Source organism: Prunus persica, chromosome G7 (assembly GCF_000346465.2).
Source record: "Prunus persica cultivar Lovell chromosome G7, Prunus_persica_NCBIv2, whole genome shotgun sequence".
In the NCBI taxonomy this organism is placed as follows: Eukaryota; Viridiplantae; Streptophyta; class Magnoliopsida; order Rosales; family Rosaceae; genus Prunus; species Prunus persica.
Window position 1 is genome coordinate 17,860,339 of NC_034015.1, and position 22,621 is coordinate 17,882,959.

At 37.3% G+C, this 22,621-nt stretch overlaps 1 protein-coding gene and 1 pseudogene across 4 annotated transcripts; both read left to right on the top strand.

The window, feature by feature from the left end:
• Positions 707 to 5,514, top strand: LOC18771006 (glutamate receptor 3.6). Of its 4 annotated transcripts, none has more exons than XM_020568517.1 (7): positions 707 to 812; positions 1,701 to 2,055; positions 2,151 to 3,496; positions 3,579 to 3,859; positions 4,063 to 4,094; positions 4,213 to 4,619; positions 4,824 to 5,514. In XM_020568517.1, exons 2-7 carry the CDS (start codon positions 1,791 to 1,793, stop codon positions 5,304 to 5,306), a joined length of 2,814 nt encoding a protein of 937 aa, XP_020424106.1. In that variant the 5' UTR covers positions 707 to 812; positions 1,701 to 1,790; the 3' UTR covers positions 5,307 to 5,514. The 4 variants fall into 4 exon arrangements, with proteins under 4 accessions (XP_020424106.1, XP_007203104.1, XP_020424105.1 ...); XM_007203042.2 differs by lacking the exon at positions 707 to 812 and adding an exon at positions 814 to 897; XM_020568516.1 differs by lacking the exon at positions 707 to 812 and adding an exon at positions 852 to 1,231.
• Positions 5,948 to 22,621, top strand: part of LOC18770720 — an 18,187-nt pseudogene continuing 1,513 nt past the window's right edge.

Genomic DNA, 22,621 nt, shown 5'->3' on the forward strand with positions numbered 1-22,621 from the left:
CCTATCTGTGGCTTCCATTCCAGGGGTGAAGCCAATGAATTAAACAAGCAAACACCATTCTGATTGAAACCCAACTGAGCCATGGACCATCCATAAGTGAGTCTGAAAATTCTACACAAGGCATATGTGCATTTTTGGGTCCACCATTCTTGGTTGTATTGTGCTGTTCTTTTGCTGATAAATTGAAGGTCGGCTGGTCCACTGATTTTTTCTAGTCATTCCCTCGTATGACTATTTGGTCTAGTCACACCAATTTTCCACTTGATTTAAAACTTTGAATAGATGATAATTCATATATGTTAAGAATCCTTCAGTAACTATTTTATGTTACATACTTCTAATTTTGGTCATTTAATTATATTCATTAAACGTGTTAGTAGTTTCTTAAATGTCATTTAAGAACCTACTGATAAGTCATCTTATTTTAAATTTTGTTTCATTTAGAAAAGAAAAATGAATAATAAGTTACATCAGATCTTGCTGATGATGGTAATTAATATGAAATCATTAATCACTTTTTTAAGTTAAGAGAAAACAAAATTCTCTCAAGAAAAAGTCGGGAAAACGAATTATATATCACATTTGCACTTGTGTACGTTGTTATCAGTTAATTAATGGTACAAAATATCTACGAAAAGAATAGTCCTGCAACAATCTTTTTTTATGAGAATTTTGCCCCTCTCAACTTGTAACGGTGAAAAAGAGAGGACAGCCACAAAAACTATTTTGCCACTGAAAATTCCGAGGTCGTCATCTCCATGTCATGGAACACACTCTCATCACAACCAACGGTGTCTCTTTCTTTCTCCCTGGTATTAATTTCCAACCCACATTTTCTGCATTGACAATAATACTATTATCCTCATTATACATGAGCAATTTCAGAAACTTTCTCAGGTGTACATGCTTGACCAATACTGCTTAGCGTATAACCCTGACCTTTTTGATGCATAAAGCTCTAAAGTTTATAACTTTTTGCTTCTTAAATTCCTTTCATCTTCTTTGCTAGAAAACCCAGTTGGCCAATTTCCTGATTATACTTGTCCTTTGGGGGGGAAATAAGTTTTTTCCCAAAAGGGTTCTTTGGGTTTAAGTCACAAATGCTGTGTTACTGTTTTAATCTAGTAAGAGAGAGTAGAAATTTCTGGGTCTAACTTCTGGTTCAGTTCTTTGGATTAAGGCAATGGCTGCACTGTTAGTTGTCTTTTCATCTGGAATCAAACTTCTAAAGGTTTCTTTTCCTTTTTTCACTGTTTTTTTCCCCTTGGTCGAATTCTCTTTTTTGATGAAGTTGGTGGAATTCTATTTTACTGTTAAGTGTTGCTAGAATATGCATATTGGTGTGAGCCCATAATTGTGTCCGTATTAAACGCTCTTCCTTTTTCCTCAAAGTAGAAATTCTTTCCTCACAAGCTGCTTTTTACTTTCATTTTGTGTCTGTTGTCTCTTCATGGGTCTGATTAGTTGGTAATTTAGCAGAAAACTCTAGTTTGTGAGCTCAACTTATCATTTGTCTGTTTATGTTTCATGATTAGATCTAGTTATTAGTGGGAGTTTCTAATTATTTATCTACTTCTTGTGGAGTTTATGATGTTGACCTTACGTGTACATACTCTTTCAGCACCTAGTTGTTCTCTTCATGTTACTGGATGAAATTCTTAGTTGCTTGCTTATTTTTCGGTGTTTCTTAACTATGCCAGTGTATGAGTTTGAAGTCCAGTTGATTCTACCGCTTTCTGGGTGGCTGGTTTGCTTCCTTTGCAAAGCAAGTTGAAAATTGGGGGTTTACGATGAATATAGTTTGGCTCTTGGTGTTGATGGTTTTCTATAATGGGGTTGCCTCAAATAGGGGTAGCACGAATGTCTCTACAAGACCAGAATTTGTAAATGTTGGGGCTGTTTTCTCTTTCAATTCCATTGTTGGCAAAGTTGCTAAAGTGGCAATAGAAGCTGCCATTGAAGATGTGAATTCTGATCCAGCTGTTCTTGGTGGAACTAAGATGATAGTTCAAATGCAAGACTCAAATTACAGTGGATTTCTGGGCGTCGTTGAAGGTATGTCTTGCGACTTTGTTCACAGTTCGTAAGATCTCTCTTAAATGCATTATATAGGAACACTGTGAATTCTGATCCAGCTGTTCTTGCTGCAGCCTTACGGTTCATGGAGAAAGACACAGTGGCCATAATTGGACCTGAGAATGCTGTCACAGCTCATATAATATCTCATATTGCAAATGAGCTCCAAGTTCCTCTATTATCATTTTCAGTAACGGACCCCACCCTGTCTTCACTTCAGTTCCCATTCTTTGTTAGAACCACCCAGAATGATCTGCATCAAATGGCTGCAGTAGCCGCAATGATTGACCACTACGGATGGAAAGAGGTAATTGCACTCTATGTTGATGATGACTATGGGAGAAATGGGATTGCTGCATTAGGGGATATGCTTGCTGAGAGACGTTGTAAGATCTCATACAAAGCACCTTTGGTCCTTGATCCTAACCAGAGTAACATCACTGATTTACTGGTTAAAGTGGCTTTGACAGAGTCTCGGATTATTGTTCTTCACGCTTATGCTGGTTGGGGTCCTCAGGTGTTTACTGTGGCCAAGTATCTTGGCATGATGGGAACTGGCTATGTCTGGATAGCCACTCACTGGCTAACTACTCAAATAGATACCAACTCTCCTCTCCCATCAAGTATGATGGATGATATGCAAGGAGTTCTAACATTGCGCATGTACACACCAGAGACAGAACTGAAAAGAAAATTTGTTTCTAGGTGGAGCAACTTGACTAGTGGACAGACATCTAAAGGCAAACTTGGGTTGAATGCTTATGGTCTTTATGCCTACGACACTGTGTGGTTGCTTGCTCATGCAATTAATGCCTTTTTTGATCAAGGAGGAAACATTTCATTTTCAAATGATTCAAGGTTGACTCAGCTGCGCAGAGGGGATCTGAATCTTGATGCCATGAGTATCTTTAATGGAGGGAATCTGTTATTGCGTAACATTTTACAGGTTAATATGACTGGCATAACTGGCCCTGTTAAGTTCACTCCAGATAGGAACCTCATTCATCCTGCATTTGAAATCATAAATGTGATTGGCACAGGGATTAGGAAGATTGGTTACTGGTCCAATTATTCGGGTTTATCAGTTGTGCCTCCAGAATACACAAAGCCACCAAACCGTTCGAGTTCAAATGAAAGCCTGTACGGCGTAATTTGGCCTGGACAAACAACACAGAAGCCTCGTGGTTGGGTATTTCCAAACAATGGAAGGAACTTGAAGATTGGAGTCCCAAAACGTGTTAGTTTTCGTGAATTTGTTTCATACGCAGAAGGCAATGACATGTTCACTGGATACTGCATTGATGTTTTTACTGCTGCATTGAACATGTTGCCCTATGCTGTTCCATACAAGTTCATTCCTTTTGGTGATGGCGTTAAGAACCCAACAAGCACTGAACTTGTGCACAAAATCCAAACGGGTGTGAGTATCATATACAGAGCATTTCTTTAAACTTAAGAAGGTAGATATTTTTTCTGATTTTCCATTTGCTTCTTCCCTATAGGAATTTGATGGAGCAATAGGTGACATTGCAATCATCACCAACCTAACAAGGATGGCAGATTTTACACAGCCATTTATTGAATCTGGGCTAGTAGTTGTTGCACCTGTTAGGACAACGTTGAATTCTAATCCTTGGGCTTTTCTGAGGCCATTCAATCCAATGATGTGGGGCGTCACGGCTGCCTTCTTTCTCATTGTTGGAACAGTTGTTTGGATTTTAGAGCATAGGTTGAACGATGATTTTCGGGGGCCTCCTAAAAAACAAATTGTCACTATTCTGTGGTGAGTAATAAGAAGTATCTCATGTTATCTCATTCTATGTTGGAAGCTTTATAATTCTCTACTGTGTTCAAGACATTGAGATAGTGTCTGTGAATTGGTGTTACTTTCTCATAATGTCTATTTGTGGAGTTCACCATACTAGGATTGGCATCTTCTTGGTATAAATCCCACAATCACTTAAAATTTGTGCTTTCCTTCTGCAGGTTTAGCTTTTCAACTTGGTTCTTTGCCCATAGTAAGTAAATTCGCACTAATTTAGTAGCTTTTCCAGCAACCATGGGTTATAGCTGCTTCAGTAATGCTTATTTACTCTTTTTTTTTTTCTTTTTTTTTTTTGTTGGGATCTTATGCAGGAGAAAATACAGTCAGCACTCTGGGTCGCTTAGTACTAATTATATGGCTGTTTGTCGTTCTTATAATCAATTCAAGCTACACTGCAAGTTTGACCTCAATCCTTACAGTGCAACAGCTTTCTTCCTCCATCAAAGGCCTTGATACTTTGCTTGCAAGCAATGACCCCATTGGCTACCAGCAAGGTTCATTTGCCAGGGGTTATCTAACTGGTGAACTCAACGTTGACGAGTCCAGACTCGTTCCTCTTATCATGCCAGACGATTATGCTAAAGCCTTGAAAGACGGTCCCCAAAGAGGTGGTGTTGCTGCAGTGATTGATGAGCGTACATACATTGAGCTATTCCTCTCAAGCAGATGTGATTTCAGTATTGTAGGTCAAGAATTCACCAAAACCGGTTGGGGATTTGTAAGTTTCTCTTTTATCTATTATATCTATGACCATGGTAATACTCTTTTATCAGATAACCTGACATGTTATATTACCAAATCAGGCCCTTCAAGACATTTTGATAAAACAACCTTAATATTGCTAAAGTGTTATATAAGCAGAACTGGTTGCCCAAATATTATGTTCTGGATTCTCATAGTTATCATGTTCATTTCAAATCAGGCTTTTGCAAGGGACTCACCTTTATCAGTGGACATGTCTACTGCTATTTTGAAGCTGTCAGATAATGGGGATCTACGAAGGATCCATGATAAATGGCTTATAAGCAGTAGTTGTGCCTCACAAGGCGCAAAGCTACAAGTTGACAGGCTTCAACTTAAAAGCTTCTGGGGCCTCTTTGTTCTTTGTGGTTCAGCTTGTTTTCTTGCTCTGATTATATATTTCATCAATATGCTGCGCCAGTTCAGCAAGCACTACACTGAGGAAGTGATTTCTGCCGGCAGCTCGACATCTGCACGTCTTCAAACCTTTATTTCATTTGTTGATGAGAAGGAAGAGGAAGTAAAAAGTCGATCCAAACGACGGCAAATGGAAAGGATCTCAAATAGAAGTGCAAGTGAAGATGAATCAATGTACAACTCCAAAAGAAGACATATTGATCAATCATCTTCAAGAATGAGTCTTGATAATGGTAATAATGCCTGATCAGAAGTTCTGATTCCGAGCCATCCCACACCAATTATAACTTCATGGGTCGTCTTCTGATATGAATTAGGTTAGAAGCTTATGCATACACAGCTCATGTCATTACATATTCAATTTCATGCTGCATTACTCTTTTATGGGAATACTTTGACAAAGCTCTTTGTGAAGTGTACCAAATTTTTAATAGAAAGATGATGAAATTCACTAATTATTTGTGTGCTTGGTGGGTAATTCTGCATGAAATGAAACCCAACCAAGAAAAGAATAAAAAACTAATAAAAAAAACTTTAAGATCTATTCATCTCAGTGTATAATTTTTACACTGATCCTCCCTCTAGGAACAGGATCGAGCTTCAAATACTTAGCTGGAGGGTCATTTTTATGCACATAGCTGCTAACTCAGCAGCTAAGTATTTGAAGACATAGGGTATTGCAACTGTCTCCATCCCTTTATTCGTATCAGAAGCATGACAGAAGACCTTGGGAGGTCTTACAGGGGGCAGTCCCTTAACTGCACGTGCAACCCGTTTCTCTGGCTTGATGACTGAGGGTGTTAGGATGCTTCCACATGTGGAACATACAGCAGCAATGTGATAATCAGAACATGTATGAAGCCTATCATGCAATAGATAGGCTGCCCCATGCGCAAGCAACGAGTCTCGTTCTATTTCACCAAAACATATACCTCCACCTCCCTTTCATCCCTTGATGGGCTGGCTGGTGATCTGATCTACCATACCAGTGGAATGAACCTGCACGCCAATTTGGAGTGGCATGTAAGGAAACCGATAAACGAAATTGGAGAAATATACATGCAAAATTATACTGAGAAAATCTTAAACTTGTCTGAAACCATATGTTGTAGTCGTTGATAATAAACAGGACCAATAAAGATCTCACATGTCAGTTCGGTTCCATAAACCCCACTGTACAACACCTCTAAACCATAGTAGTTAAACCCTTTAACATTTCACCAAGTTCATCAACAAGGGTTTTGGATTTTGGTTGAGTGTTTTCATTAGCCTTCTTTGAATTAGCAAACGGTCAACATATTCTCCATGCACAGACTATTATTTCAAGAAGTTCAATGGACTCTGCTGTGCAATACTTTATCAAAATGCAAATTTATGTCCTAGTATTTATGCTCATCCAGTAATTAAAACTTAACTCTATAACCCAAGAGCAGCAACTAATAGTTAACTTTTATTTTCCAGAAACTTCCCAAAAATCCTGTTATCTGAATTTCCCTTTCCAGCAACTCGATGGCAATCGAGATTTATTCGTCTAAAGTCCTATTTGAACATTTCCAAATCCTAATAAACTCTCACATTTTCCCTAACCATTGCACAAATTAGCCTTCCATCACTTTATTACTGCTGCAATACAACAGTTCTGTACCTTCTTCGCATCTATAGCAACATAGTCAACGATAACATCCTCTGAACCTTTTTATTTGACGGCATGTTGCTCATTATTTACCTCATTATAGATGCTATAATATTCTTCATCTGGTTTTATTGTCCGAAATTTAACTTTTGTTTTTTGGCCTACCTCCTTAATTTAATATATGTAATTAAGTAATATGTTAGCCTTTTTTAATTACTTTAATTAGTGATTACGTTTTAAACAACAAATTGAATAATTAAATTAAATTAATTAACTAATCGGGTTTAATTTAAATCACAGAGCTCAAGAGCCCCAAAGCCCAAAGCTAACCTTTTCATTAATTAAAAATATATACATATATTAACCATTGAACACATAATTCTCACATATTATTGAATAAAAATGATATATACTAAAAGAAAATCACCTTAATTGCTTTTAAAAAATAGTATAGCCGCGCGGCTATACTTTTTTAAAAAAAAAACGTGTGCTACTGGTTTGACGCTTAAGCGCTGGACTGGTCTGTGTACATGCATATATAGTATAGCCGACCGGCTATACTAGATTCTTTTTTGAATTTTTTAAGAAATAGTATAGCCGCGCGGCTATACTCATTTTCCCACTTTTTTTTCAAAAATAGTGTAGCCGTTCGGCTTTACTCATTTGACACGTGGCACCCTGGCCTTGGCCAGTGTAGCTTGGGTGCTTATATAATCTCGTTTGCTTGTTCTTGCTTTTGCATATACATATTTGTCTTCAGTTGAGAGCAAATAATTAAGCTTCATTATTTTTCTTTATGTCCTTCAAATTCATCTTTTTCGTATTGCTTTGTTAGATATTTAGCCAGCTTCATGCATGTGTTTTTGGAGCATGTTCCTTTATTTTTGTTGTTAATTACCCACTTCTCTTTCCCATTAGATATTTCGGTCCTTTTGCAGTGTGCAGACCACCATGAACAAAGCCTTGCTGCTTATGCTATTTATGGTTCTCTATAATGGTGCTTCTTCAAATGGAATTGGTGTTGGTGCTACTGCTACTACTGCAAGACCTGAAGTTGTCAACATAGGCGCGATTTTCACTTTCGATTCTGTCATTGGCAAAATTGCAAAACTTGCAATAGCCCTTGCAGTTGAAGATGTCAATTCTGATCCAGAAAATCTCAATGGAACAAAGCTGACACTTAAAATGCAGAATACCAAATCTAGTGACTTTCTGGGCATCATCGAGGGTACACACTAATTAAATTTCCCATGTTTTCACTCAAAAGTTTTATCAGTTCCTTTACACAAGTCTTAGTAAGAATGATGGATATTTCTTGTTGCTTGACAGCTTTGCAGTTCATGGAGAATGACACAGTGGCCATAATTGGCCCCCAATTCTCAGCTACTGCTCATGTAATCTCACATATTGCAGATGAACTAAAAGTCCCACTATTATCATTTGCAGCAACGGACCCTACTCTGTCTCCAACTCAGTTCCCATTCTTGGTTAGGACAACAAGAAGTGACCTCTTTCAGATGACTGCAGTAGCAGACCTTGTTGACTACTATGAGTGGAGAGATGTCATAGCAATCTACGTGAATGATGATTTTGGCAGAAATGCCATTGCTGCCTTAGGGGACAAGCTAGCCGAAAAACGGTGTAAAATTTCATACAAAGTGCCTCTGAACCCCAAAGCAACAAAAGATGAAATCACCAACGCACTCATTAGTGTTTCTTCAATGGAGTCCAGGATTCTGATCCTGCACATTTATACCAGTTGGGGTCTACAAGTGCTTACTGAAGCACGAAACCTCATGATGATGGCTAGTGGATATGTCTGGATCCTTCCCTGACTTTTGTATCAACAGATGACATTCAAGGGGTTCTTACATTAAAATGTACACACCAGAATCGGAGCTCAAAAAGAAATTTAAATCGCAGTGGAGCAACTTAACTAGTGCAAGAAGAGTGAATGGCTCTTCTTTTGGGCTAAATACGTATGGTCTATATGCCTATGATTCTGTAAGGCATCTTGCTGTTGCCCTTGATTCATTTTTTGCTCGTGGGGGAAATATTTCATTTTCAACTGACTCGAACTTAAATGAGTTACGCGGAGGGAAGTTGAATCTTGATGCTTTGAAAATGTTCAATGGTGGCAGCCAGCTGCTCCAAAGCATTTTAGAGGTTAACACAACTGGTTTAATTGGGCCAATTAAGTTTAATCCAGATGGGAACTTGATTAATCCTGCATTTGAAGTCATCAATGTTATTGGCACAGGGACTAGGACAATTGGTTATTGGTCCAACTCTTCTGGCTTATCACTTGATCCACCAGAAAAGCCTCAAAGGAAGCTGCAGTCTAATGGCTCCAGCATCGGTATTCAACGACTATACAGCGTCATCTGGCCTGGACAAACAACTCAGAAGCCTCGTGGGTGGGTTTTCCCTGACAACGGAAGAAAGCTCAGGATTGGTGTCCCAAATCGAGTTAGCTATCGTGAGTTTGTGGGCATAAAAGGCACAGAATTCACTGGCTATTGCATTGAGGTCTTTCTAGCTGCATTGGATGAGTTACCATATGCTGTCCCATTTAAATTTGTCCCTTTTGGGGATGGTAAAAAGAACCCAGAAAACCATGAACTTCTGCACATGATCCAAATTGGTGTAAGTATAAACTACAAAACAGAGAGTATTTAGATTTTTCTTAACATTACTATAATTATTAATTCTTTGGATTACCATCTTTATACAGGAGTTTGATGGTGTGGTTGGAGATATTACCATCACCACTGGCAGAACAAAGATGGTGGATTTCACACAGCCATATATTGAGTCTGGTTTAGTTGTGGTTGCACCAATAAGGAAGTTGAACTCTAGTGCCTGGGCTTTTCTGAGACCTTTCACACCAATGATGTGGGGTGTCACAGGCATTTTCTTCCTAGTTGTTGGAACAGTAGTTTGGATTTTGGAGCGTAGGACAAACGAGGATTTTCGGGGCCCTCCAAGGAAGCAATTTGTCACAATTATTTGGTAAGTGCTTCAATCCACATCTTCAGATGCAAAATTTCAATACATTCCACAAAGATTTTCTTGGTTTTTAATCATCTCTTGATCTAAACTCTCTAATTAGTATATAATTATTGCTTTCTTCTCACAGGTTTAGCTTTTCAACTCTGTTCTTTTCCCAGAGTAAGTGAAATGAACCAAGAAGCTTATATTATGTTAAATGTTATATAACTGTTTGATCTTACTCCTTATTGGTAACATATGCAGAAGAAAAAACTGACAGCACGCTTGGTCGGTTTGTGCTAATCATATGGCTATTTGTAGTTCTAATAATCAACTCAAGTTACACTGCAAGCCTGACCTCAATCCTCACAGTGGAGCAGCTTTCTTCCCCCATTAAAGGCATTGAAAGTTTAGCAACAGGCAATGATCCCATTGGTTTCCCAAAAGGTTCCTTTGTCGGAAAATATTTGACAGACGAGCTAAACATACACAGTTCAGGACTTGTTCCCCTTAACTCACCAGAAGAATTTGAGAAGGCCTTAAAAGATGGGCCCCGCGCAGGCGGTGTTGCTGCAGTGGTTCAGGAGCGTGCGTACATGGAGCTCTTCCTCTCTGTCCGATGCGGATATAGTATTGTAGGTCAAGAATTCACGAAAATGGGGTGGGGATTTGTAAGTATCTTATTCTTTCATGTGATCATCCTCCCTTTAAAATGCCATTGCTAAACACAAAATGACATTCTTTTGATTGCATGTTGTGTATGATTGTTGGTTTTTTCATGCATTAGGCCTTTCCAAAGGACTCGCCACTAGCAACTGACATGTCAACCGCGGTGTTGAAACTATCAGAGAAGGGGGATCTCCAAAAGATTCGTGACAAGTGGCTGATGAGAAGTGCTTGCAGTGCACAAGGAGCAAAGCAATCGGTAGACCGCCTGCCACTGAAAAGCTTTTGGGGCCTCTTTGTGCTCAGCGGCATAGCTTGCTTTCTTGCTCTCCTTCTTCATGTTATCACTACTACAAAAAAGCAAAAAGACGACGGTAAATCACCGTCGTGTATTCGATTTTTCAATGGTCGTGGAATCCACCGTCATCTTTTCCCTCATATACCACGACGCTAAATCACCGTCGTTGTTAAAATATACAACGTCATCAACAAATACAAAACGACGTCTTTGTACTGCAAAAAGATCTAAAAAAGCAGTCGAGGATGAGAATAGACGACCAACTCTCTAAAAAAACCGTCGTTAAAAAGGAAAAATATGACACATATTAAGAGAACAAGGCCGCAAGATAGACATACAACGACGGAAATAAAAAACGACGCCGTTAAATATCATTTTCACGACAATAAAAAATTTGACGTCTTTAAATACATTAGAAGACGACGTTATTGATACCTACTACGTCGCATATATAAAAACAGCCGTCGTAAAATTAATTTTCCACTTCGATTTTTCGATAAAAGATGACGTGGAAATAGTTGTCAGTGTCATTATTTACGACGTATGTATTTATTGAGTAGACGTTGAAAAACGAAACAACGTCGGTTACAAATATATGAGAGTCGTATTACAAAATTTATACGTCATATTTTCAGAAACAAACAACGACGATAAATATTAGACGTTGTTAAATAAAACAACATCGGAAAACAATAAAAACAGACGTGTTTAGTCTGCTAAAGTTCTAGAAAATAGTCGAGGATGAGAATAGACGACCAACTCAAACAAATCACCGTCGTTAAAAAGGAAAAATATGACACATGTTAAAAGAACAAGGCCGCAAGATATACATACAACGACGACAACTAAAATTTTACGCCGTTAAATATAATTTACACGATAAGAAAAAATATGACGTCTTTAAATACATGAGAAGACGACGTTATTGAAATATACTACGTCTCTTATTTACAAACAACCGTCGTGAAATAAATTTTCCACTTCGATTTTTCTAAAAAAGATGACGTGGAAATAGTTGTCAGTGTCATTATTTACGACGTATGTATTTATACAGTTGACGTTGAAATGCGAAACAACGTCGGTGGCATTTATATAGTCGACGTTGTATTTATATCTATCATCATCACGACGCACTTAATAATATAGACGACGTTGAACTTCTAAACAACGTCGGTTCCAAATAAATGAGAGCCGTATTACAGAACATATAGACGGCGTTGATTATGATGAGAGCCGTATTACAAATAACGTCGTTTAATTGTTATTAGACGGCGGTTATAATGAATTTCCGTCGGAATTCATTTCGTTCCTCTTCGTTTATAAAAGAACTTGCGACGTGGAAAATGTATGATGACGTCGTATTTTTTAACGTTCAGATTATATATCTCGTTTTTTAGACGTCGGTATTATGGGATTGGAGTCGTGTTATTTTGAATTACATGGCGGTTCTTAATCCTTCCCCGACGTGATATCCTGAATAATTGCTTCACAATTGCGTCGTGGTTCTTCATTGTTACGTTGCTTTAAGACGTCGGTAAATATGCTGAATAACTGGCTCACAATAACGTCGTGTTTTATTTGAACGTAGAAAGTGAAGAAATCACATTACAATATATTACAAAATTAATGTCATACACTGCCAATTACATAAGCATCATTCAATCCATATATCTTCACACCCATCTCGAATATTTTGACCGCCTAACTCACCCACCAGTTCATCAAATGTGTCAACATTTGGCATCCCTCTAGTAAATGGCTCACACTCAATTATCACATCACCTAAGACTTCATCACCAATAACATCATTATATTCTCTATTAGGCATTGATAACACTACCGACCAACCACGATGCATCGGGTCGTCAACAAAAAATATTTGTTTGACTTGAGAAGCCAAAACAAATTGGTCATTCCTATGTCCAATTTTACTCAAATCTACAAGGGTAAATCCAAGTTCGTCGACTACAAGACCAGAACTATCTATCCAATCACACCTAAAGACTGGGATTGTAAACTTTTGGTAGTCAAGGTCCCAAATTTCTTGAATGACACCATAGAAACCCATATTTGAGAGAATTGGGTTTTTATCCTTGGCACTAGCAACTTGCATGGTATGTGCAAGTAAATAAACTCCACTATTTTGAGTTGTCCGCACATCATCTTGTGCCTTGATATTGAATTTAATACCTTTAATAAGATAGCTCCTATATAATGGCACTGACATGTTTGGACCAGCTGCTAGCCACCTTAAATTTTCTGATACGCCATGATTGTCTTCCTCAAGTTCACTTTGAACCTGCAAATTAATCATATCTTAATTCAATCTAACATATAAATAAGAAGAAAATTAAAAGAGAAATATGTTATTCAACAATATATACCTTGAAGCGTAGCCATTGAATGAAAGTGCTATTGTGCTTATCCTGCAGCCACTTTGTTCTCTTTCTAAATTTTGGATAAGCAGTCTTGATGTGAATCATATGTTGCCTACATGACACGAAAAATTCAAGCATTACGGTCCTAAATATAGAAGATAAACATAAGAAATAATTTAAAATGGAAACTTAAAGAATAAAGCTCATACGTACTCGATATAAGGTAGGACTTCCTCCGTATTCTCCAAGACATATAGATGTGCTTGATTCAACAGGTCCTGATCAACTACGCTCACTGTGCAACCTGATAATGGCTTTGAAAGTCCCATCTTTTGGCTTGAAGGCACTCCAACTGTACTAACATCAGATAAATGCTGAGTACAACACTCTACCGCTTCTTCAGCTATATACCGCTCAGCAATGCAACCTTCGGGACGAGTACGATTCTGAACATACCCCTTCAGCACTTTCATATATCTTTCAAACGGATACATCCACCTAAAATATACTGGCCCACATAGACGAACTTCTCTGACAAGATGTACTACTAGATGAACCATGATATCAAAGAATGAAGGGGGAAAGTACTTCTCAAGCAAACACAGAGTAACTACTACATCTTCTTCCAACTTATCTAGCTTGGAAACATCAACAGTCTTTGCACATATAGCATTGAAGAAGAAGCACAAACGCGTTATTGCATACCTTGCAGGCTTCTCCAAAACAGAACGAATTGCCACAGGGAGCAATTGTTGCATTAAGGTATGACAATCATGTGATTTAAGGCCAAGAAGTCTTGAATCTTGTAAAGATACAAGATTTTTAATATTTGAAGAATAACCTTCAGGGACCTTCATACCATAGAAAGAATTGCAAACCTCTCTCTTCTCTGCTCTTGACAAATTCCAAGGCCCAAGAGGCAAACGAGTACGTCTTTCTCCATACTCGGGTTGCAAATCAGTTTTGACCCCCATGTTCAATAAATCTAATCGAGCAGCAATCCCATCTTTATTTTTTCCAGGGATCTCCAGCAATGTACCAATGATACTATCGCAAACATTCTTCTCAATGTGCATAACATCTAGGGCATGCCTTACAGGAAGGTATTTCCAATACTCGAGATCAAAGAATATTGATTTCTTCTTCCAACAAACTCTGTCACCATTTTCAACCATATGCAGCACTTCTTCTCCGGTTAATGGCTCGGGAGGTATGCCATATTCAGGTTTCCCATTAAAAGCTGCACGTTGCCTCCTATATGGATGATTGATTGGTAACCATTTTCTATGCCCAATGTAACAAATTTTGTGGCCATTTTTCAACCTGTGACTAGGTGTATCATCGCCGCATATTGGACAAGCTTTATATCCTTTAACAACACAACCAGATAAGTTTTCATAGGCGGGGAAATCATTAATTGTCCACATTAATGCAGCTCTGAGTGTAAAGTATTCTCCATTATGTGCATCATACACTCCTCTAATCCCAACCCACAAGGATTTTAAATCATCAATCAAAGGCTCCAAGTAGACGTCTATATCATTTCCGGGTTGTTTAGGACCGGAAATCAATAAGGTTAATATCATGAACTTTCGTTTCATGCACAGCCATGGAGGGAGATTATATGTAACTAAGATAACCGGCCAACAACTATATCTGCTACTTAGAGAACTGTGGGGATTGAATCCATCAGATGAAAGAGTCAATCTCAAGTTTCTCGGCTCATTACCAAACTCAGGCCATTTATCATCAAGAAGTTTCCAAGACGGGGAATCCGCCGGATGAGACATCTGACCGTCAATTGATTTTCTAGCAGCATGCCACCAAGTCAAACTCTTAGCTGTCTCATGTGATTGAAACATCCTTTTAAACCTTGGAATTGGGGGAAAATACCACACCACCTTCGCTGGCACACCCTCTTTCAAGATTGAATCTTTGCCTTCCTTCCACCTTGAGATACCACAAGTAGGACAATTAGTTGAATCCTCATACTCCTTCCTATACAAGATGCAATCATTGGGGCATGCGTGCATTTTCTCATAACTCAGCCCCAATGCACACAAAGTCTTTTTAGCCTCATACATGGAGGTTGGTATTGTATTTCCTTCTGGAAGCAAATCGCCTTGAAGTATCAATAATTCTGTAAAACAGACATCACTCATCCCATGTTTTGCCTTCAAATTATACAACTTCACTAATGCCGATAACTTCGTGTACTTTCTACAACCAGGGTACACTGGTTGATCTCCATCCCCAATCACATTGGCAAACTCATACGGATCCGAACCAAAATCACCAAAATCATTATCATCCATATCAATTTCTTCAGACACAAAACTGTACCTACTATGGCCATCATCTTCTTCAACATTTCTACTAGCATTAGTAGTTGCTTCCCAAGGTTCTCCGTGAAATGTCCAATTCTTATAGCTTTGGTCAATTCCATTAAAGTATAAGTGATCCCTTATAATTCCAACCTCAAACAACTTCAAATTAACACATTTAACACATGGACAACGGATATGTGTTGTAGTTAGAAGATTTTCTATAGCAAAGTTCAAAAATGCTTCCACCCCAAATTCATATGCCTTCGATCTTCTATCCGATGCATCCATGACTTATCCATCTCCGACACTATAACCTATTATCTATAATAAAGTGAAAATACAGGCAATGACCATCACTATAGCAGATTATACAATGATCTAATCGCAAGTAATACACAACAGAGACGACGGGTTTTAAACAAAAACAGACGTATTTGGCATATATAGACGACGGATTTTCAACAGACGTCGTCTATTATAAGTAATACAAACGACGGTTTATGAAAAAACCGTCGTGTATAAGTAATACAACGATGGTAGTTTAAAAACACCGTCGTGTAATCGTCGTCGTATGCCTTAAAATTCGTCGTGTCTCAGTTTATTTTCAAGAACACAAAACCCATTAAGAACACAACATATATATGAAACCAAGCAAGAAACCAACATATACATGAAACCAAGCATGAAAACAATAAATCCATTCCCAATTCAACATAACATAGGGTGATTAAAAGATACGACAAAATTAAATCCATTCCCAATTCAACATAACAGATAATGTAATCCATGAACCCATTAAACAGAAAATCCATGAACCCATACCTATAAGCACATTATTAACAGATCGCAAAGCATATACCTAAAACCCTTTAACAAAACAACCTAATATCATTCAATGAATTTACAAGGGGAAGATAGGGTTTGTACTTACAGGTTGGACGAGCTCACAGATTCGACGAGCCTGGAGAGTGCAACTTTTAATTAGAGCAGAAGTGAGAGAGCGAAATGTTATGTCGCGTGAAATCTGAAATTTTAGGTTTCAGGGATCAAAGTATAAGACTAAGAGCCAAATCTAAAAAAATTTAGGTCGCGCGAAAATTTTTAGAGCGCGCGCGTTATAAAACGTCGAAAGAAAAACCAAGGCGAAAGTTCTACAAGTACCGACGTAAATTTAATATTCCACGACGGAAACTTCATTTTTCGGATTAAGAACGTAAGGCCGTTCATTTTTCGGATTAATTTTAAATTTATTTTGAATTTTTTATATAACGACGACTGAAAAACCACGTCGGTGTTAAGAAATTAAAGACGTTGTAAATTATATAAACCGACTTACATATTAAAATAACGTCGTTTAAAGCGTAAACCATGTCGTATGTTTTACTGTACGACGTAAAATATGTATTCCACGACCCAACCACCGTCGTTAAAAATTAATACACTAAACCCATAAAATTAAATTATACAATTTAAAAAATTAAGTTTATAAAAGGTTTTATGGTTTTAAAGCCTAACATATAACATAGACTACCCAAAAATTATACTTTAAAAATAAACCCCAATAAATAACAACACTAATCTCTAAACCCTAGACTCTAAACCCTAAACCATTAAACTAGAAGTGATTTTATGACTCATCAAACAATTTTGTTTTGGATGGTCATTTTAAATTTTTGTTATTCAAAATGAATTTTTTCAAGGTTTATGTGGAAGAAATATATCAATGACTTCATAGGAGTTGACTTTTCAATTTTCTGATTTATTTTAAATTTATTTTGAATATTTTGATATAAAAATAATAAAATATTCTTACCACAACAACAAACCACGTCGGTGTTAATAAATTGTAGACGTTGTAAATTGTAATAGACTACTAAGTCGTTAAAATGACGTCGTTAAAATGAGAAACCATGGCGGCTATTTAACTATACGACGTAAAATATATATATCAACGACTTAACCGCTGTCGTTACATAAACGTCGTCGATGATACCCTGAACCCTTAAGAAATTGAAGATGTTGTAAACCATAAACGACTCAATTGTTCAAAGAACGTCGTCTAACTATATTTTTACGTCGTATTTGTTTAAAACACGAAACAACAAAATACGACGGTTTTTGACTTTATTAGGTCGTTGGAAAAGTATTACACGTCGGTTAAGCAATTTGTATGTTTGTTTTTTTTTTAATTTAAGAAAACCTCAACAAATTTTTACATTACATATTATAGAGAAAATTTGTACATTATACATAAATATCAAGTGTTCAATAATTGCCCTGTTTAATAATTTGGAAAACAAACTCTGCCCATTCATTCCGGACTTCATCAATGGCTTCTTGGGGGTATGAAGCTTCCTGGTTTCCCTTGGCATACTGCATAAACAATGACTATTAGGGTTTATAAATAAAAAGAAATTCAATCACAGACGACGATATTTTTCATAACCGACGTAGTATATCCATTCAACGACGTTAATTTTACTTGACCGTCGTTGATAATACAAAAAACGACGTGAAATGTATGAAGGTAATTTCTTCTTACCTTATTCTCAAACCCCAAGGAAGGATCCATGATGATGTCCCTCATGAAGCGCATCACATAATACCCGCATTCGACATTGCTGGGTTGCTTTGGTGTGCCTGAGAGAGTTTTCCAAATTACATTTTTACGTCCTGCTCGGCCTATGTGGGTATTATATATTTTTAAAGCACTGTTCACGATGTTTTTCGCCTCTTCGTCGACCACACGATGACCTGACAGAGGATCCAGAAAATAGACGGTCTCCTTCTTTGCTCTTACAATCAGCAAGATCCAATGACGGCTGCACAAAATTAATATAAAAACGACGGTTATTTACAAAAACGACGTATTATAGTATTTCACACGACGAAATAAAGTAGATAACGACGACATTATATATTTATCTCGACGACAAATAAATACCGACGTGGTTAGTAGTTTCAAACGACTAAATAAAATAAAACACCGACGTGGTTAGTTTATAAGCTGTCATTTATTGAAAATCATAAAAACAAAATCCTAAGGAGACTAACCCTGGATTGTAAGGCATCATGAAAAGCTGTTCACCGTCTGTCTTCTGAAGTCGAGCTGCTACCAGTCGTGATCTTTCAGTTATTGTGCCAGAGTTGGCACTAACTGTAGCAGGGTCAATAAAGCCAACCATGCTGCACATATTGGCTTGTTTCAAAACATCGTGTAAGTACCTAAATACATAAAATAATATAAACAAGTCAGCAAAAACAAACACGACGGTTATGTATAAAAAAACGACGTATTATAATATTTCACACGACGTACTGAAATAGATAAGGACGTTATAATATATTTATCACGACGGTAGTTAGTTAAGACGACGTGGTTAGTTAGTTAAGACGACGCAATATATAAACCAACGAGTTATTATCTTAGAAGTACAAACCTCATATATACAGCCAATACAGTAGCTCCAATTTCTTCCATGCCTGCAAATTGTGTAATATCTTCAGGCAGGAGGAAGGTATCGCGCTCACCACCAAACACCTCCTTATCAATTGTAAATTGGAGTGTCTTATCCTCAGGCAGGAGTGTCGTTTCCACAAAACGACAAAGGGTTTTTAAAGAAGATGGCGCCTCCATATTTGAATAAGCACCAACTTCAATAACCTGTTTAAAGAAATAAAAAAAATGACGTGGTAATTCAATAAAGACGACGGTTTAAGGAATAAAACGTCGTCTTAAAAGGATTTAAACGACGGTGAAAAAACTGTCGTGGTAATTCAATAAAGACGACGGTTTTATTAATAAAGCGTCGTCTGAAACCATTTAAACGACGGTGCAAAAACCGTCGTTTAAATATTTTATTACGTCTTAAAAAAAGTCCGCCGTCTAAGTTTTAAACAAACGACGGATTAAATAAAAATATCGACGTCTGAAATTTTGAAAAACAAATAAAAAAGGCAAAGTTATGTGAACATACCTTGTCGTCATGAAATTTTGAAAAACAAATAAAAAAGGCAAAGTTATGTGAACATACCTTGTCGTCATGCTTTTCTTCATCTTCTTTCTCCTTTTCTTCTTCCTTCTCTTCATCTCTTTTTTCTTCTTCCTTCTCTTCATCTGGCTGATGTTTCCCCATTTTGGCAGTATCATCCTCCAAATGTAGGGATCTCACATCACCTCCAGAGCAGCTAGCTTTGTCAGACATTGGATTTTTGGGGCTTTGGCTAATTCTTGGTTTAAGCATGCTTGGATCAAAATTGGGAATTAATTGGGAAAGCTGACTCAGGAAATGCTCCCTCTCAGCCTCTACCAATTGTTTTGTCCTAGCCTCCATCCTTAAGGCCTCTTCCTTTGCCTTAGCCTCCATCTTTTTAGTCTCTTCTTGAAGGAGAACTCTTAAACTGTCCTTCAAACGGTCGTCAAAGCTCACCCTCTGTGGTTTGGGCAAATTGAAATATTGCCTTGGGGAAACACCAGCACCAACTCCCCTCAGTCTGCCTGGATGCTCGGGGCCCAAAGCCATGGTCAGCACATCATTGCTGCCATCTACTCTGACTTTGCCTTCCGAGACTTGTTTCTGCAATTCATCCTAAAAAAAGATAAACAAAAAAACACACGACGGTTATTTATGTACAAACGACGTATTATATAATTTCACACGACGCAATAACGTATAAACCGACGTTATTATAACTTATCACGACAGTAGTTATACCGACGTGGTTATTTCTTTAAAACGACGAAATGAATAAACAACCGACGTCTTATGCTATAATTAAAGATAACAGAGTAGTGATTCCTATTTAGACCGTTAACGACGTTTTTAAAAAAGTTTCGACGTGGTAATATCATTCACACGACGCGAAAATGAACCACCGACGTCTTATGCTATAATTACAGAAAACATAGTAGTGATTCCTATTTAGACCTTTAACGACGTTTTTAAAAACTTTTCGACGTGGTAATATCATTCACACGACGAAAAATATAACATACGACGGTTTAATAAAAATTCACAGTTTAATAAAAATTTAAAACAGAGTGATAGTAGGCTTACAATTAATTTTGCTTTCTCTGCCACCTTTGGATCAGGGATGTTACCATGTTTGTCCTGTCTAGCTCTCTTCCATAAGGTAGATCGATCAATTTCTACCCCAGGCATGGTTTCCTCCAATTGATCCTCCAATCCAGCATATCCTTTTCGAGACAATCGATGATTGTACTCGAGTTTCTCCCTAATCTGTGCATGTTGAGAATGCACAGACTCAAAATCTTTGGATAGCCTTGAAGCTACAAAGGCATCCCATTGTGCTTTCTCTATGAATTTATATGTTTCAGGGGGTTGGCTTAATTTCTCCCTGTCATTGGTGTATGGAAGGATATAATGCCTCGTTAGTGTAGACTTGAAATCCTTCCATTTCTTGGAAGCAGAAGCTAAAACAGAGGTCTTGCCCCCTTGGCCTACGACAAAAGCCATGTCAACTGCTTCCCAAATCTGCTCCTTTATATCCTTGGGGATTTGGGACCATTTCTTGTCCACAAGTGGGATCCTGGAGCGTGCCAACACACCAATATACGACTGCATCTCAATATGTGCTTGGCCAACACCTTTCCCCCTTTTATTGTACTCAACAATTGGCCTCAGTTTCTGAAGCTTTCTCTTCACAACACGAGGCATTGTGCTCATACCTCGACCAGTCTTTGAATCATCAGAGATTGTTGTCTGGCTGGTTTGTTCTGTCTCAGCAGATGATGAAGCAAACTTCATCTTCTTCGAAGACTTCATCTCCTTCGAAGACTTGTCTTGAGGAGCTACCATTCCAAGCTTCTTGGAGCCAGAATCCTTAGTTTGTTGTTGAGAAACCATTTTAACAGACAAAACTGCAAGTGAAAATATTTCAGGAAAACATTAAGAACACAAACGACGGTATTAAAAAAATACGACGTATGATATGATTTTAGACGACGCAATGAAATAATCTCAGACGTAATAAATGTTTAAAACCATTATTTATATAACGTCGTGGTATATATGTTCACACGACGTCAATAGTAATACACCGTCGTGGTAAACTATTATTTATATAACGGCGTGGTATTTATGTTCATACGACGTCAATAGTAATACACCGTCGTGGTATTAACATTCACACGACGTAAAACAATAAGATATTTTGTCGTCTATATTAGATACCAACCCTAGTTTCTTTTTCTTTATATTTTATCAAATAAGGGAAAAACAAAAACCATTGTTCAGAGAAATCAAACCTGCAATTAAACAAGCATATAAAAAAAGACTATTATTTTAAAAACAACTTTGTCAATTTTCAGACGACGCTAGAACAACTGACGAACCGTCGTGGTCTACGGTCGTCTTATTTAGTTGATGTAGTTGTCTTCAAAGTTGGAAACTTTCCCTCTTTGTCTGTATATTTTATCAAACTTGGAAAGAAGTAAAATGATTTTGGCCAGAAAAAAGGTCAAAAGATTTTTCAAACAAAAAACGTATGAGCATGCAAAACAGTAACCAAAATAGTGAAAATGAAAGCTTACCTTTTGCGTGCAATGAAAGCAAGAGGAAGATGATCGATGTTTAAGTTCAGAGACGACGAAGAAGACGAGAGGAAGACGATGAGAAACTCTGACAATGCTCTGACAAGGAAAAAAGACGAAAAGGTTTCTCTGGGAGATTGAAATTTTTAATCGGGTTTGGAAACAGTGCATGTGTAAGTCGAAAAGTTGCTTACATATAAAACCATTTCAAAAAAATAATACGGCGGTTACATTTAACTACGTCGTTTTTAACTAACACGACGCAATATTTTTCGTTCGACATGGAATCATTTCATTTAACGTCGTTAGGTTTAATATAACCGACGTGGATTTTAATTTTTAAATTATGAATAGAATTTTTTTTCCCGTGACCTTTCAGTTTATTTTTCAATTACAGTGCGTTATAAATAGAGTTTTTTTTCCGGAGGAAATTTAAAACGAAGGAAATTAATATTCTGCAATATGTAAAGTTTCTTTTTTGGATGACAGATTTAAATAAAATAAGAATATAAAAACAACAAATGTGTAAGTCAAGTAGACGAAAAGTTGCTTACATATAAAACCATTTCAAAAAAATAATACGGCGGTTACATATAACTACGACGTATAAATTACAAAATACGACGGTACATTTAACTTCGGACGTGGTAAATAAATACGACAGTAGTTTGTAGGTACCGTCGTAGTAAACTCAAAAATTAAAGTACATAAGTAAT